The following is a 16,746-nucleotide window of genomic DNA, read 5'->3' as shown; positions in this document are numbered from 1 at the left end:
AGTGGGATTAGAACCTGTACTGTACCGTACTGTCCTGTGCTGCTACACTCCAGTCTGGATTTAAGTTTTAATCTAACTAGGATTTATTTATGATTAGAAAATCAAACCCACAACCTTCAGTTTCCTCCAGTTGTTGAGATTCTTCTTCTCATATTGATGAATTTCAGGTGAAGTCACTTTAATCCCTGCAGAACTTGTGGCTTCTGTGGAACTGCTCTTCTCAGAGGACCAACAGTGTGGAGGTTTCCAGATGAAGCCTGTGAAGAAAGAAGAACCTGAAGATAAAGATGAACTCAGTAAGACTTGAGCAAAATCATTTCTCCTAATTTGGTCGTGTCTGAATTTCTTGTAATATTTTAGTATATTTAGTGCAGAAGTGAGCAGGTGAGTGAAATGAGGAGACAGAAGATAAAGAAGATTAAACAGATCATGCTGACTGTACCATGTTTACACTAGTATATAATTACAGAGTAATGCCAGGTGAATACAAGTGGCTGAATGATTGGGTAATGAATGAGAAGAAATAAAGTCGAGTATATAAGCTGATATATTGAATATATACGTGATTGTTTGTGCTGATGGTCCTGGAGAGATGAGTCTGCACCTTCCATCCAGATCTTAACTCTCCTCACTGTGGGTCTCAGACGTCTGATGACTGGGGTGTACTTTGGGGAGCAGGAACAAAGACTGGTGATCAGACTGACCCAGGTGGGGGAGGGGTGTAGCTTTGTAGGCATCAGCAACATTTGTGTAAACTTGGTCCAAAAATTTTAGTCCCCTTCTGATGAAACTTAAACTGCAGTGATTAAAGTCTTCAGAAACAATAAAGACTCCATCTGGGTTCACAAAGGTCTTTTATAGCTGTGTTAGCATTAGCATCTGGAGGGATATAAACTGCAGCAGTAACAATGCAGGAAACCTCTGGTGGTTATAATACCTGGTTATAAAGGGTCTACACGTTATAACCAGGTATTCCAGGTCAGCAGAGCAGTAGGTATTAACTATGACAGAGTCCATGCACCATGTTTTGTTTTCATAAAGGCAAACACTACCACAGAAGCTCTTTATCACCTTCATCATCTCTTCATCAGTTCCACCACGCTGTGGTCTAGCCGTGTTTCTGAAAAGATCATGACGCTACGATGTACTTGAAATCCAGCTCTGGTTGCAGCGTGTGTTTTTATCGCTGCGCCACCTGAACAGCATTCAGTACATTTTTTAAAAATTTTTTAACAAAAATGTTAAAAATTTTTAACAAGACGATGCAAAACCACCTGCTGCACACATTACAAAGGCGTGGCTGTGGAAGAAGAGGGTACGGGTACCTGACCGGCCTGCCTGCAGGTTATATTATTATTTGCTTTTTCCATACTGTCCCAACTTTTTCTGATTTGGGGTTGTATTGTTATTATTATTATTATTAAATCTGCTGAAACCCTGTTTGAACAAAGGTTTATAGGTCGTGTTTTTGACAGATAGTATAGAAGTACGTGTCTGTTAGTTCTAACTTAAGTGCTTAATAAAGAAGTTGGTCGTCACTACCAACAATAACAAACTTATTTTTTCTTTCACAAAACAAAGAGATTTCAGGTGAAGGAACCTCGATCCCTGTGGAACACGTCACCTCTGAGGAACATCTCACCCCAGAGGAGCAACAGTGTGGAGGTTTCCAGATGAAGCCTGTGAAGAAGGAAGAACCTGAAGATAAAGATGAACTCAGTAAGATATTTTTTATCTTGAGTAAAATAAGATTTGGATTGAATAGAATCAGAGGAACCTGGGATGAAGCATCATACAGTGAAAGCTTGTATTGTGCTCATGCAGATCAGTGTGAGCAGGAAATGATGAATGCAGGATGAATCACGTTACAGGACTTTAGCATCAGATCTCAGTTTAACAATTACTAACAGTATTTATTATTTATAATGTTATAAATGTATTTGATTATTTATAATGTTATAAATGTATTTATTATTTATAATGTTATAAATGTATTTGATTATTTATAATGTTATAAATGTATTTGATTATTTATAATGTTATAAATGTATTTGATTATTTATAATGTTATAAATGTATATGATTATTTATAATGTTATAAATGTATTTATTATTTATAATGTTATAAATGTATATGATTATTTATAATGTTATAAATATATTTGATAATTTATAATGTTATAAATGTATTTGATTATTTATAATGTTATAAATGTATTTGATTATTTATAATGTTATAAATGTATTTGATTATTTATAATGTTATAAATGTATTTATTATTTATAATGTTATAAATGTATTTGATTATTTTCTGCTTCAGAACTGAACAAGGATTTCTGCTGCTCCTCGTGTCCACGTTCCTCTACAACCCAAAATCACCTCCACAATCACATCAAGAGCTGCAACCATGATAAATATGAGACTCTGGTGAAGATTAAGACTGAACATGAGGATCTGACGCCCACCAGAAGCTCCAGTAATCAGCAAACGTCCTCTGGTACTGTCAGCATTAACACCTCTCTCAGTCCCACACAGGAAGAAGGAAACGTCTGCTCACAGTGTGGGAAGAGCTTCAGGTTCCAGTGTCATCTCAAAATACACCAGCGCATTCACACTGGAGAGAAACCGTATCAGTGCTCACAGTGTGGAAAGAGTTTTAATACAAAGAGTGAGCTTAAAATACACCAGCGCATTCACAGTGGAGAGAAACCATATCAGTGCTCACAGTGTGGAAAGAGTTTTAATGGACAGAGTTATCTGAAAAGACACCAGCGCATTCACACTGGAGTGACACTGTATCAGTGCTCACAGTGTGGAAAGAGTTTTAATACAAAGAGTGAGCTTAAAATACACCAGCGCATTCACACTGGAGTGAAACTGTATCAGTGCTCACAGTGTGGAAAGAGTTTTAATGGACAGAGTGATCTGAAAAAACACCAGCGCATTCACACTGGAGAGAAACCGTATCAGTGCTCACAGTGTGGAAAGAGTTTTAATCAACAGAGTAATCTTCAAAAACACCAGCGCATTCACACTGGAGTGAAACCGTATCAGTGCTCACAGTGTGGAAAGAGTTTTAATCAACAGAGTAATCTTCAAAAACACCAGCGCATTCACACTGGAGTGAAACCGTATCAGTGCTCACAGTGTGGAAAGAGTTTTAATGGACAGAGTGATCTGAAAAAACACCAGCGCATTCACACTGGAGAGAAACCGTATCAATGCTCACAGTGTGGAAAGAGTTTTAATATACAGAGTAATCTCAAAAAACACCAGCGCATTCACACTGGAGAGAAACCGTATCAGTGCTCACAGTGTGGGAAGAGTTTTAATCAACAGAATGCTTTCAAAAGACACCAGCACATTCACACTGGAGAGAAACCGTATCAGTGCTCACAGTGTGGGAAGAGTTTTAATGTAATGAGTGAGCTTAAAATACACCAGCGCATTCACAGTGGAGAAAAACCGTATCAGTGCTCACTGTGTGGGAAGAGTTTTAATATAATGAGTGAGCTTAAGATACACCAGCACATTCACAGTGGGGAGAAACCGTATCAGTGCTTACAGTGTGGAAAGAGTTTTTATACACAGAGCAAACTTATCATTCACCAGCGCATTCACACTGGAGAGAAACCGTATCAGTGCTCACAGTGTGTGAAGAGTTTTAATCAACAGAGTCATCTGAAATCACACCAGCGCATTCACACTGGAGAGAAACCATATCAGTGCTCACAGTGTGGGAAGAGTTTTAATCAACAGAGTGCTCTCAAAACACACAAGCGCATTCACACTGGAGAGAAACAGTATCAGTGCTCACAGTGTGGAAAGAGTTTTAATATACAGAGTAGTCTCAAAAAACACCAGCGCATTCACACTGGAGAGAAATCGTATCAGTGCTCACAGTGTGGACAGAGTTTTAATCAACAGAGTGCTCTCAAAACACACCAGCGCATTCACACTGGAGAGAAACAGTATCAGTGCTCACAGTGTGGAAAGAGTTTTAATATACAGAGTAGTCTCAAAAAACACCAGCGCATTCACATTTTACAGAAATTATGCTCACAGTGTTGGAGCTGCTTTGCTCATTTATCAGCACTTAGACACAAGTGTGACTCATCAGATTGTACCCAGGGTTTCCGCAGATCCTTAAAAAGTCTTAAATTCATTAATCTTAAAAAAGGCCTTAATTTGTCTAAAAAAGTCTTAAATTCATCTGCCACTGGTCTTAAAAATGCCACAGAGCGTAAATATAATTTTGGTTTCATTTTCGCAGATTGTATCTCATAATTTCCAGATTTCGTATACAATTTGTTTAACTGTTTAAATGGCGGACTGAACTAAGCGGAAACAACGGCAGTCTTAATGGTTCCCAGGGGCGCTAATTTGAGGTAACCTTACGCTCATTACTTGCTAAACGCCACTGCTGGCTTTGGGAAGTGTACATTTAATAACAGGGTTCGTACGGGTGCTTGAAATCCCTGAAAATGCTTGAATTTTTTAATGTCGTATTTTCCAGGTTTGAAAAGTGCTGGAATTTTGGGTAAAGTGCCTGAAAATGCTTGAAATCGTAACAGTATCTCTTTCACTACAAATAGCTATCTGACCGAATAGTTCGCTTATTAGAGAAATAAAAAAGTCACAGAGCCTAAAAGGAAAACTGCTCCGCCTGCGCCTTGCTTGCGCCTGTGTGTAAGAGTGATGCGAATTCCGGCTCTTTTTGGTGAGCCATTTGGCTCAGCTCACCGAGAAGAGCCGGCTCTTTCTGCTCCAAAACGGCTCTTCAATTTTACCACTTCTGCATGTGGAGTGGCTGCCTGTGCCGCGGAGAAAATAGTTGGCTGAAAGAGCTCGTTCGCGACCGACATCTAGTGTGTGAGTGCGATCTGCCAGTCTGTTTTCATGTGTGACCCGTCCCCCGACGAGACAGTGGGTGTTAGTGATGTGATGGGTCGTTTGCGAACGATCCGATTCTATTGAACGGCTCTTTAAAATGAACGAAAGGAACCGAGTCGCGCCTCTGGGAGCCGCTATAATACATATTTATATTTCTGTGCAGTTCTTATCGACTGTAATCCACCCATTCAGCTTCACATCAGTAGAGGGAATCAATCAGTCATAATGAGAGTCATAATAAAGAGCGAGCGAGAGACACACACACACACACAGAGAGAGAGAGCCGTAACGGAGCTACAGATAGAACATGCAGAAAATAAGCAGTGCTCTTAGTATAATGACAAATAATTAAGAAATAAACTTGTTTAATTACACTAACATGTAACAGGACAGATTATTCCCGAGCTGAGAAATCGAGTGAAGTCAGAGAACAGGTTTTTGCTTGAAATGTAAGTCCAATTTGGCTACAAGTTATACAACAGAGCGTTCGAGACGTTTATGCAGTCGCCTCAGCACTTGGCGACCCCGCTCTGTAACTTTACGTGGTCTACCACTTCGGGGCCCGAGTTGCTGTCGTTCCCAATCCCACTTTGTTATACCACTGACAGTTGACTGTGGGATATTCAAGAGTGAGGAAATTTCATGACTGGACTTGTTGCACAGGTGGCATCCTATCACGGTACCACGCTGGAATTCACTGAGCTCCTGAGAGCGACCCATTTTTTCACTAATGTGTGTAAAAGCAGTCTGCATGCCTAGGTGCTCGGTTTTATACACCTGTGGCCATGGAAGTAATTGAAACACCTGAATTCAATGATTTGGATGGGTGAGTGAATACTTTTAGCAGTATAGTGTATGTATTTAAAAAATTAGAGAAAACTGAGACCCCGTTTACGGTTCTGGTTTATACAAAACTGTTCATTTAAGTTTAAATCATTAAATATTAGTATTAGTAAAATACAGCACGTGCATGCTTACAATAAAGTCTGTAAACAGTGTTGATGTGTGCTTTTTGCTGCTTTGTTACTGTGATTGTGGTCTTAATTTTTGTCTCAGAGTGGTATTAAAAAGTCTTAAAAAGTCTTAAATTTTATTTAGCAGCAGGGATCTCCATCCTCTTTGGGTGGCCTAGAGGATCATTTAAATGAATAAAATGTACACAAATCATACATACACAAACCTTACCTAAACAATTTTAAGCTTTTAATTACTTATTTATTTATTTATTTATTGTAGTTTTCAATACAACACGAAGCTGGCAAGAAAAAAAAAAAAAAAAAAAGTAAGAGAGAGTTATCAATACCAGGTGCTGGAAGCTTTTATCCACACACACCCACCTTCACTCCAAACCTCCTGTTACACACTGACCCAGCGGCTTTTTCTTCATCAAAGCTACACAATGAGACAAAGATCAGCTCATACTTTCATTCTTACTACAGTAAAACACATTCAACTGACTTCAAGTGAAGTTCAAAATGTTGTACAGACATCGTCGTTATCTAGTGGTGCTAGAAATAAATTACAGCTTGTTGCTTGGGTACAGATTTGTGACTTTATTATTATTATTTCATTTGTATAATATATAAAAATTAGAGAGTGTTTATGTCTCTTCTGTCCCAAGTGTTTTTGTAACGTGTTGTAGACCTGCACTGGCGACTGTTTTTGGTATACAGGAAAGAAAAGGCTGAATGCAGGTGAAAAAGTTTTGAAGTTTTCAGTGTATTTCACTGTGCACATTAAAAAAAATTTTTTTAATTTTGTTTATTTAAAATAACACTATTAAACCTACATCTCTCTGATGGTCTGATTGATGAGCTGTCTGTTCTGACATGCTGCTTAAGGCTAGCTCTCAGGGTCATGGGTTTGAGCCAAGGTTATAATAGTTTTGGATTTTTCATACTTTGGGTTATTTTTCAGGTGCAGGATTCAAAAAGGTCAGAGTAAGTATTGTGTAATAAAAACTCAACAAAAATTTATTCAATTACTGTTGAACAATCAACTGTCCACAAAAACTGTAACAGTCCACAAGAGAGCAGCCTTAGGTGCAAAATGTGTGCAATACTGCTGCTGAAAAGGACACACATGAACATAATAATTAGGGCTGTCACGCGATAAATAATGTTGGGTCCCCTCAACAAATTGCATCTGCTGATAGCTGATCAGAATGAATTAAAAGTCACTCAGAACTAGGGCTGGGCGATATATCGATATTTTAAAAATATCGATATATTTTCATACGCGATATAAGATAAGACAATATCGCATATATCGATATAAATGTTGCGTTCCAGTTAGATCCGACAGTTCGTCTTTCTCTTCTCCCAGTTTGTCTCTGCACATGTTCACCTGCCCCGCCCCTCTCCCTCACTGCCCCGCCCCTCTCCCTCACTGCCCCGCCCCTCTCCCTCACTGAACACAACTCCCCCCTCCCCACCGCTTCACCAGTAAGTCCTGCAGGCAGCGATAGCATGGAGACGGATAAAGACATGACAGAAGCTATCGAAGAGGAGCTGTTTACTAAAAAGAAAAATAATGACTAATTTTGTAATTATTTGGAGATGGTTCGAATTCAAAGTGTCAGATGAGCAGCAGAATAATGTATTCTGTAGAGAACGCCGAAAAAAAGTCCAGATAAAAGGTTCCAGCTCCGTGTACCTTTCGTTTTTCACTTCAAATCCCAAAGTTAAAAAACAAGAAAACGAGTCGTTATTCGTTTCAAAAACCAACACAAGCGCATGCACGCGCTGACATGTACGTATTTACTTCACATTAAGTGTTGAGAAAGTAATAATAACGTAGCGGTGCGTCTCCTGTTGTTCTGACTCTTGTGTTTGTATATGTGATGTGCAGATATTTGCTCTATCTGTAAAAACAAACATTATGGGGATTTCTGTACTGGATGTTGTACGTGGTTGTGTTAGTTTATACTGGACGATCGCCCGACGTCCGACACGTCATTTATTTATTTATCTTCTATTATATTATTTCTTGTTGTCGGCCAATAAACAATCAAACATTATTAAATTGCATGAACTAACTCTGCAGTAAACAAGGAGCAAACAGCAATTAAACAGCAAATAAAGCTGTTAAATAATAATAAAGTGCATGAAGAAGAACGCTGATTAAATGGTGGTCTTTAGCCCGTGAACGGGCTTTGAATTTTTATGTTTGTGTTTCTCTGTATACTGTCACACCGTCAAAATATCATTGTTGGTAAACAAGGAACCTTCTGATAGCTTAAAATCTCTAGTTTTTAGCAACGTAAACATTGAGCTTATTTTGTTTATAAGTTCTTTTAAAAACACAAAAGAATTGTAGGTCTGAAAAATTTCTGCCAGAAATACAGCCTTTATATTTTGTAATATTATACTGCGGTACTTACTTTCATACCGACAACATTTATACCAAACAAGCCAGCACAACTTCACCATCACATTTCTGCTGTTTGTTTTACTTCAAATACATCAGCATCCAAAATATTACAGAAAAGTTTTACATCTGATAAAGCTCTGCCATCAATGCATGGCATGCAATGCATCAAGCACTCGGTAAACAACACCACCGCGACAAATGTATATCAAACAAAAGCATGAGAGCTAAACCAGCACATACCTGGATCTTTTATCTTCAATCTGAGTCCAAATTTATGTTCATTAGTCCTTCCATTCCAGATAAAATCCACTTTTTGTAAATGTTTACAAACACCGGCGGCCATTTTGAATAGTTACAAGCATGTTGTATAAGTTTATAAGTCAATAACACGCGAATATCAGATCGTATCATAATGAGAGAGCGCTCACAGTAATCACAAAACCTTCCTCTAACAGATAGCGTTCAGTTTTTGGCTGTGAGATTGCGCAAAACCACTACAGCCAATGTAGAGACAGTATCCATCTCACCACCTAATACTTGTTTTTCATTGGAGAAATGCAAAAATATTAGCATATTTTGCTTTTGATTGGAGGACCAGCTTATATCCCGCCCCACTTTTTGCATTTAGCCTCTCGGATTAGTCTAAACAGCTGTATTTCACCAGCCGTCACCATGGATACACATTACGCACGCTGGAACGTGAGCTTCTGAATCAGTAGAGTGAGTCAAACTTTTCTCTTAGGGCTGATAATACAGTGTGAATCTATTTAAACGACTCAGTTCGTGAAAAGTTCAACCGGCTGCATGTATCATGTTACAAAAGTAGCGGTTTTTATATGTGTGTGTGCGCTGGGGGAAGGGAGCGCTGACTGGCTGCCTGTGAGAGTTCATCACTCCAAAAAACACTCAAATGTTATAAATAATGACTTTATAAAGTATAAATAATGCATTTTACACATTTTATCTGCAGTATAATCTGTTTATTGTCAGTTAGAAAGCTATGGAAAGCTTTGGAGAGCAGTAAAGTGTGATGCCACTCCGGGTGCAATAACTCAAAATCAGAATGAGTTAGAGGTCTAAAATTTGGGCCTGTGACAGAAAACCCCTTTGGCTACAACTCTATAGTGTTCTGTAGATGGTCTGCAGACCTGCAGTCCTACTTATACTCACTGAAACTTTGGATTTAAAAAAAAATGTAAAAAGCGCCTACATTTTGGGGTGTTTTTGTCATCATTTGATCATTGTAACATAACATCATGGCATTTGGCTGTGTTTTTCTGATACTTTAAAGGGTTTTCTATAACACTGAAGTATAATTTTTGTGTTATCTTATAAACTTTCTGAATGAGAAGCCTTAGAAACTAGGTATGTCTTTCAGGCGGAAAATGCACAAAAATAGGCCGGACTAACAAGTGGTCATTAAGTTTGGTAAATTGAAATAATGGCATGTTTCTGACCTGAATGAGAGGGGCATTAAAAAGTCAGAGACAATGTTTGAAGCCCAGGTCAATAGGACCTGCTAGTTAGAGAAGGTTCACTTGTTTGTTAGTTTAAGTCCAAAAGTGGCTGTGGCCCATATGGGAACCGAACTCTGCGACCTTGGCGTCATTAGCACCACGCTCTAACCAACTGAGCTAACCGGCCAGCTCTCATGTATGTTCTTTAGATCTTTGTACATAATTCTACACTAACTCCATTCAAGCAGCTGAAACGGATTTTAATAATACACACATAATAATATACAATACATAATAATACAGAGGTTTTTGGGTTCTTATATGTGTGAACTATCTAAACTATATATTTCTTAAAGTTTTTGACTGAGCTTAATGCCACCAACCAGTGACTGGAGCAGATACGACTCAGGTCCTGCACACAGTAAGTAGTGTTGATACACAGTACCAGCCTGCACACCAGAGAGGCTCCAAACCTCAAGTTTTCACTCATTACATCATGTAGTTTGTGAACTCTGTGGAATGAATGTAGGATTTGTTCGTGTAGATTCTGGGTTTTAGGAAGTTGAGCTACTGTTCAACTTCCTTATTTTTCCCCAATTGAACTGAATACACAACCTGAATTGATGTTTTAATTGTTCATTAAGACTACACTAAGAGTTATTATCATCAAGCAAATGTAAAGCATATTTCTATATGAAGAGCATCTGTTTCCAGATAATATACACTGAGGTTTATTCGTTTGATCATCAGGCAGGTTGTGTAATAAAAGACACTCGTCCCTGGGTGGGCTCGAACCACCAACCTTTCGGTTAACAGCGGAACGCGCTAACCGATTGCACCACAGAGACACGTGCACAGTCAACAGCACAGCTGTTTCATTGGACGGTACACACAAAAAATCAAATCTCTTTCTATACAGGCTCACTGTGGAGGCAAATTTGTGGTTAAGTGGGCGGGTCTAAACTGCTGTAGGCTGAATGAATGTACCACAATACAGTATAGTTTAGATAGAACACACATATAAGAACCCACAAAACCTCTTAGATGTGTATTAAGAAAGTCTGAACATAAGAAATGACTAGACAGAGATGTCTGAAGTAGGACTGAGATCTCAGATCATTAAAATAACATGAAACTGCTGCATTTCTGGTGCAATAACAAGCAAATTCAGTTTAGGAGCCGCTCATTTCTACAGATCTTCACTGAAAGTGTGCAAACTCAGATGGTTTTTGTGCTGCCATGCTGCTGGTTGAATGGAGTTAGTGTAGAATTATGTACAAAGATCTAAAGGAGAAACAATATAAACCGACCGGTTAGCTCAGTTGGTTAGAGCGTGGTGCTAATAATGCCAAAGTCGTGGGTTCGATCCCCGTACGGGCCACATCTCCTCTTGGACTTAAACTAACAAACAAGTGATCCTTCTCTAACTAGCAGGTCCTATTGACCTGGGCTTCAAACGTTGTCATTCTGGTAGGACAATAAAAGCGATATACTACTTTTTATTCAATGTATTTAACTACATAGTGTTGTACAACATTACATGTGTACTTAATACTTTTGTATTTTAATACTCGCAAATTTGAATACTTGCATACTTTAATACTTGCTTACTATAATACTTTGCATTAATATATATTGAGCTGCTGTAATAAATGATCTATCTATAGATTCATTTAATTTGATCTGTAATGCTAGTGATGGGCTAAACTATCTTTAGGAAGGTAGCTATATCTAGCTTTGGGGTTGTTGAGGCTAAATATTCATGATTGTTGTAATGTTGCTACACAGTCACATTAAAAAACCCTTTTAAAACTAATGTTTGATATTGCAGGGTCTGATGAAGACATTAAAAATCTTATCCGGTGGAGAGTGGCCAACCAGGCCCTCTTCACTGGAAAACGGAATGCAGCGGTTCGAGGGTTTGAGTAAGTAACTGTTTGTTTGACGTAAAACAAAATTTGTGTTACATCTTATGCATAATATTAATTACAAAGGGTGGTATAAAGACAAGTTTTAGTATTTAAGTTTTACAAACTTTTTCAAAGCATTAAAATCTTTTAATGACTAAACTTTTTTTGAAGCAGTGTATGCTATATACATTAATAACTGTTATGTGCATTATATTGTAGAGGCTTTGTGTTGGAGAACCAAATGCAGGGGAAGGTGACTCCCACTTATGTAGAGAAAAAGTGGGAGAACCTCAAACAAAAATACAAAGTAAGCTTCGTTTGTTGGTAAGATCTTCAGTAAAAATATCAGAAAAGATTTGTAATACAAGTTAAGGTCCTTGTACTGTGTTTATGAATCTTGTAGGAACTTAAGTGTCCACCTCCTGGGGTAAGTACAGAGGGTGGTGAAGCAACAGCAGCATCCTGGAAATGCTATGCGGATATGGATGAGGCAATAGGTGGGAGACCATCAATTAGCCCACCGACCCTTATTTCCTCATCTGGCCAGGATGCTGCTGAAGCTTCACCATCCTCGAGAAGCATGGAAACCCCAGCCAAAAAGAGACGAGGGGAGAAAGATTTAGTTGCGTATCTGAGGGAGATGGAAGAAAGGGAAAATGAGAGGGAGAGAAGATGGAGAGAGGCTGAGGAGAGGGAGGAAAGAAGAGAAAGGGAAAGAATAGAACAAGAGGAGAAGAGAGAGCAAGAGTGTGCTGTGCTGTGGTGCTGAGACAGCTGCAGCCAGATGCTTTCTTGCATCTTCACCTGATGTAATGTCATTTATTACAGGCTCTGGTTGGTGAACATGTACCTCTGTTAATTCTGGCTCAGTGATGTCTCCATGAGCGATACAGAGGTTGTGGAGCACCGCACAGCATGCAACAACCTCCGGGGCGAAGACAGGGCTCACCTCAAGGGCTTTAAAGAAAATGGAACGCCATCTTGTCTTCATCATTCCAAAAGCACTTTCCACCACATTCCTGGCCTTGGACAGTTTGCTGTTAAAACGAGCCTGTACAGGGTTCTGCACAGGCTCTCGATAAGGGGGTCAGGAGCCGGATGGGTTTATTAATGCAGGGATAACCCCCATCCCCAAGAATGTATCGTCCTGCAGGTGGGTATAAGCCCTCTTTATACACAGGGCTGTTCTTTAGTATCCTTGCATCATGAACCGACCCAGGGTAACCAACAAAAATGTATCTGAATTTCCCCAGGTGGTCACAGATGGCTTGAAGCTGAATTGAGTGGAACAGCTTCCTGTTTAGGTAGCACTGTGCGTTGGCAGACGAAGGTTTTATTCGAATGTGGCACCCATCAGTAGCACCAACTGCCACTCTAAAACATTCGGATCCGGCCAAGTGGGCAAACCCAGCTCCTACACACTCCAGTTCATCACCAGTTGGTAGGGTGATGATCCTCCTGACGAGCCCTCTGACAGCCCTACTCATTTTGTGCACAATGTCGTGCACAGACGATTTTCATTGTAGTAGTCTAATCATGGTAATGTAGTATACTGTTGCTAAAGAGGTTAGCAGTACTTACATTATCTCTGAGGTAAAAAATCAATAACTTTCTTAGTTCTCTTCTGTGATTTACTGCTCTCTGCCGTCTCAGTGTGGAGTCGGGATACATGACTATAGATTAATCAGTATGTGGCGCAAATAAAGACGATAAATACCCAAAATTTTGGCGAGTGGAGCTTGAAATAAGCATGCGGTCTGTAACTATGGTCACTTGACATTGGTAAGATGGCGGACGTAGTACGTACGGGTGTTGTGTGCATACTGCACACTTCTGTACTGAAAGTACGTACTTCTTTACCGGCCGAGTGGTGCATACTTCCTCCAATCTAGTACGTACTCAGTAAGTATGCGATTTCGGACACAGCCTAAGTCTGTTTCTGTTTCTGTTGATTATTTTGAACTTATTTTGTTTGTAAACTGTGAATTAGTTCTTAATCTGGTCGTGATGTTAGTGAATTAAACCTACATCTCTGTGATGGTCTGACCGATGAGCTGTCTGTCCTGATACACTGCTTAATTTAATGTCTACAGAAACCAAAAGGTCATTCTTCCACTTTGGACAGCCAGTCTGCGATGGATATTCAGGTGGATATTTGTGCTTGTAGGACTGTTGTTTACTGGATGTTTTTCAGTTGCTCATTTCCAATATTTCTGTTGGACTACTGTTGTTGTTGTGTCTCATATCCGTTTCATCAAAAGACATGGTTGTGCAATAAAAGACACTCGTCCCTGGGTGGGCTCAAAACACCAACCTTTCGGTTAACAGCCAAACGCGCTAACCAATTGCACCACAGAGACACGCGCACAGCTGTTTCATTGGACGGTACACATGGGTCACATGACTTGCTAACTTTTACAGCAGGGTAATTAAGTTTGGCAAATTGCAATAATCACATGTTTCTGACCTGAATGAGAGGGGCATTAAAAATAACTCACACTTGTCAGAGACAACGTTTGAAGCCCAGGTCAATAGGACCTGCTAGTTAGAGGAAGAGCACTTGTTTGTTAGTTTAAGTCCTAAAGTGGGTGTGGCTCGCACAGGGCTTAAACCAACGCCCTTGGCGTTATTAACACCACGTTCAAACCAACTGAGCTAACCAGCATGTACCCACAAACACGATTCTACACTGACAGCCCTTCAGTTATGGACCTGCCGCACAGAAACGATGGAGAGCTTTACTGTTGTTGAGCAAAACAGATCTTCGTGTGAGATGACTGAGGTTCATGTATTTTTCTTTTAAGAATAAATAAAAGCTGATGTTTTTAACCTCATACTTTCCTAATACTTTTATTCTACACGGTCTAAATTTATTTTAGTACACAGTTCAGTTAGCAGCTCCAAATTGTGGTTATCACCCATATCCTTTGCTGTGTGGGAGAGGGTTTTAGCTTTTTTTTGCCCTGAAATGAGTTTTTGCAACTTGGGATATCTGACATGTTAACTACCATCTATTCATCCAGCTTCAATACCATAAATACTACGTTAAACATGTGGAGTTAATGGTGTAATTATTAACCTTTGTGCTGAATTGTTTATCTTTTGTGCTTCCATGGTGTAATGGTTAGCACTGTGGATTCTGAATTCAGTGATCCAAGTTCAAATCTCGGTGGAACCTGGCTTTATTTAGGTAAAAACACTGTTATCAATGCTGAGTAGAGAATAAATAGTGTTTCACATATGACTGCTCTATGCCAAATTAGAACAAAAAAAGTGGCAAGTCATTGTTTACTTAGTGCCATTTTCCAACAGTGGAACGTTTTGTTGTGATTTTGATACTCGGGTGGCAATGTTTAACTAAAATTACTTTTATTTAGTGTTTAAAACTTCTAAATTACCTCAGTTTTTTCTATTGATTTCAGTCAATTATATCAATCATGTAGTTTAAATAAGTTGAGACGTAAAAGTAAAGTCTGAAGTTGTGTTTAGTTTTCTTTTTTGTTTAATTTACTCAGCAATGGCGAATCATTACGTTTAGTTTTCTTGGTGTCAAGGTTCCATGGTGTAATGGTTAGCACTCTGGGCTCTGAATTCAGCGATCCGAGTTCAAATCTCGGTGGGACCTTACTGCTTTTATTCGGGGCCCGGTGTGAGGCCCAAGATTAAGAAACATTAGCAGTTTCAGGATGGTAGCATTCAGCGCATGTGCAGTACAACAGAGCATCGCAATTGCTTGTGCTAGTTTAGAGTCACCTTAAATGACATGTTAATTTCCATCCATTCATCCAGCTTGAATATCATAATAGCACTAGTGTTATAGTGTTATCCCAAAATATAATCGCTAATCATTGTTTACAGCGCCATCTAACAGCCAACTTGCTCTTACATGACTAATTATTAACTTTTGGGCTTAAGTAAGACCTCTCTGTGTGGTTCCATGGTGTAATGGTTAGCACTCTGGACTTTGAATCCAGTGAGCCGAGTTCAAATCTCGGTGGAACCTGGTTTTATTTAGGTAAAAACACTGTTATCAATGCTGAGTAGAGAATAGTGTTCCACATGTGACTGCTCTATGCCAAACTGTAACACCAAAAGGCAAATCATTGTTTACAGCGCCATCTACCGACCAACTGGGTCCTAAACTTAACTCAGTGCAGTTTAACAGTGGAATAGTTTGTTATTTTGATACTTGGGTGGCAATGTTTAACTAAAATTACTCTTGTTTACTGACTGAAAACTTCTAAATTAGCTCAGAATTATATCAATCACGTAAGTTAAAAAAATCTGAGATGTAAAAGTAAAGTCTGAAGTTGTGTGTGTGTGTGTGTGTGTGTTTTTTTTTCTTTTTGGCTTTGACTCTGGATTTGTGTCCAGCGTGCTAACCATTACACCATGGAACCACACAGTGAGGTCTGACTTAAGCCCAAAAGTTAATAATTAGTAATTTAAGAGCAAGTTGGCTGTTAGATGGCGCTGTAAACAATGATTTGCGATTATATTTTGGGATGGAGCAGCACTCCACACTGACAGCCCTTCAGTTATGGAGCTGCCACACAGAAACGATGGAGAGCTTTACTGTTGTTGAGCAGAACAGATCTTCGTGTGAGATGACTGAGGTTCATGTATTTTTCTTTTAAGAATAAATAAAAGCTGATGCTTTTAACTTCATACTTTCCTAATACTTTTATTCTACACGGTCTACATTTCTTTTAGTCTTCTGCCATGTGCAGTACAAGAATTTACTCAATTACACAGCAGTTCTCTTTTTTTTCAATTTATTGCCATTGATGAAATGGATTGTAAGCATTTATAAAGGTCATGCCACGTTCATTAGGTGAAATGAAGCCAGAATTGAAGATGGCAGAAGAACAGGACGATATTCTTACTTTCATTGATTAAATTACTCAGGTTAGAAAGTCCTGACACGCAGCACATGCTCACCTGACTCTCTCTCAACCATGCTACTTTTAATCATTAAGGTAGGGGTGGCCCATATGGGGATCGAACCCGCAACCTTGGAGTTATTAGCACCACGCACTAACCAACTGAGCTAACCGGCCAGCTAGCCTCTTCTTCCTTTAGATCTTTGTACATGATTCTACACTAACTCCAT

General features: G+C 39.1%; 1 protein-coding gene and 2 non-coding genes across 3 annotated transcripts; all 3 read left to right on the top strand.

Moving 5' to 3' along the window:
* The first annotated feature begins 651 nt into the window (after window positions 1-651).
* LOC134326238 (zinc finger protein 345-like) lies at window positions 652-12,402 on the top strand. The gene is made up of 6 exons (XM_063008415.1): window positions 652-708; window positions 2,606-4,051; window positions 5,951-5,954; window positions 11,555-11,648; window positions 11,853-11,940; window positions 12,037-12,402. Exons 1-6 carry the CDS (start codon window positions 652-654, stop codon window positions 12,400-12,402), a joined length of 2,055 nt encoding a protein of 684 aa, XP_062864485.1.
* Window positions 12,403-15,186: 2,784 nt separating this feature from the next.
* Window positions 15,187-15,258, top strand: trnaq-cug (transfer RNA glutamine (anticodon CUG)). Its single transcript has one exon. It is a non-coding gene; the product is annotated as a tRNA-Gln (tRNA).
* A 306-nt stretch (window positions 15,259-15,564) lies between these two features.
* trnaq-uug (transfer RNA glutamine (anticodon UUG)) lies at window positions 15,565-15,636 on the top strand. The gene has a single exon. It is a non-coding gene; the product is annotated as a tRNA-Gln (tRNA).
* Window positions 15,637-16,746: the final 1,110 nt, after the last annotated feature.

This window comes from Trichomycterus rosablanca, chromosome 14, assembly GCF_030014385.1.
Source record: "Trichomycterus rosablanca isolate fTriRos1 chromosome 14, fTriRos1.hap1, whole genome shotgun sequence".
Classification (NCBI taxonomy): domain Eukaryota; kingdom Metazoa; phylum Chordata; class Actinopteri; order Siluriformes; family Trichomycteridae; genus Trichomycterus; species Trichomycterus rosablanca.
The sequence above is the reverse complement of the archived record's forward strand: the minus strand, read 5'-3'. Positions and strand labels throughout refer to the sequence as shown.

Excerpts from the sequence above, each read along its gene's own strand:
- LOC134326238 (XM_063008415.1), top strand. The coding sequence starts at position 652 with ATGACTGGGGTGTACTTTGGGGAGCAGGAACAAAGACTGGTGATCAGA. Across the intron at positions 709-2,605 it reads TGGTGATCAGACTGACCCAG|CGCATTCACACTGGAGAGAA; the intron begins GTGGGGGAGGGG and ends AAAATACACCAG. Across the intron at positions 11,941-12,036 it reads ACCTCAAACAAAAATACAAA|GAACTTAAGTGTCCACCTCC; the intron begins GTAAGCTTCGTT and ends TGAATCTTGTAG.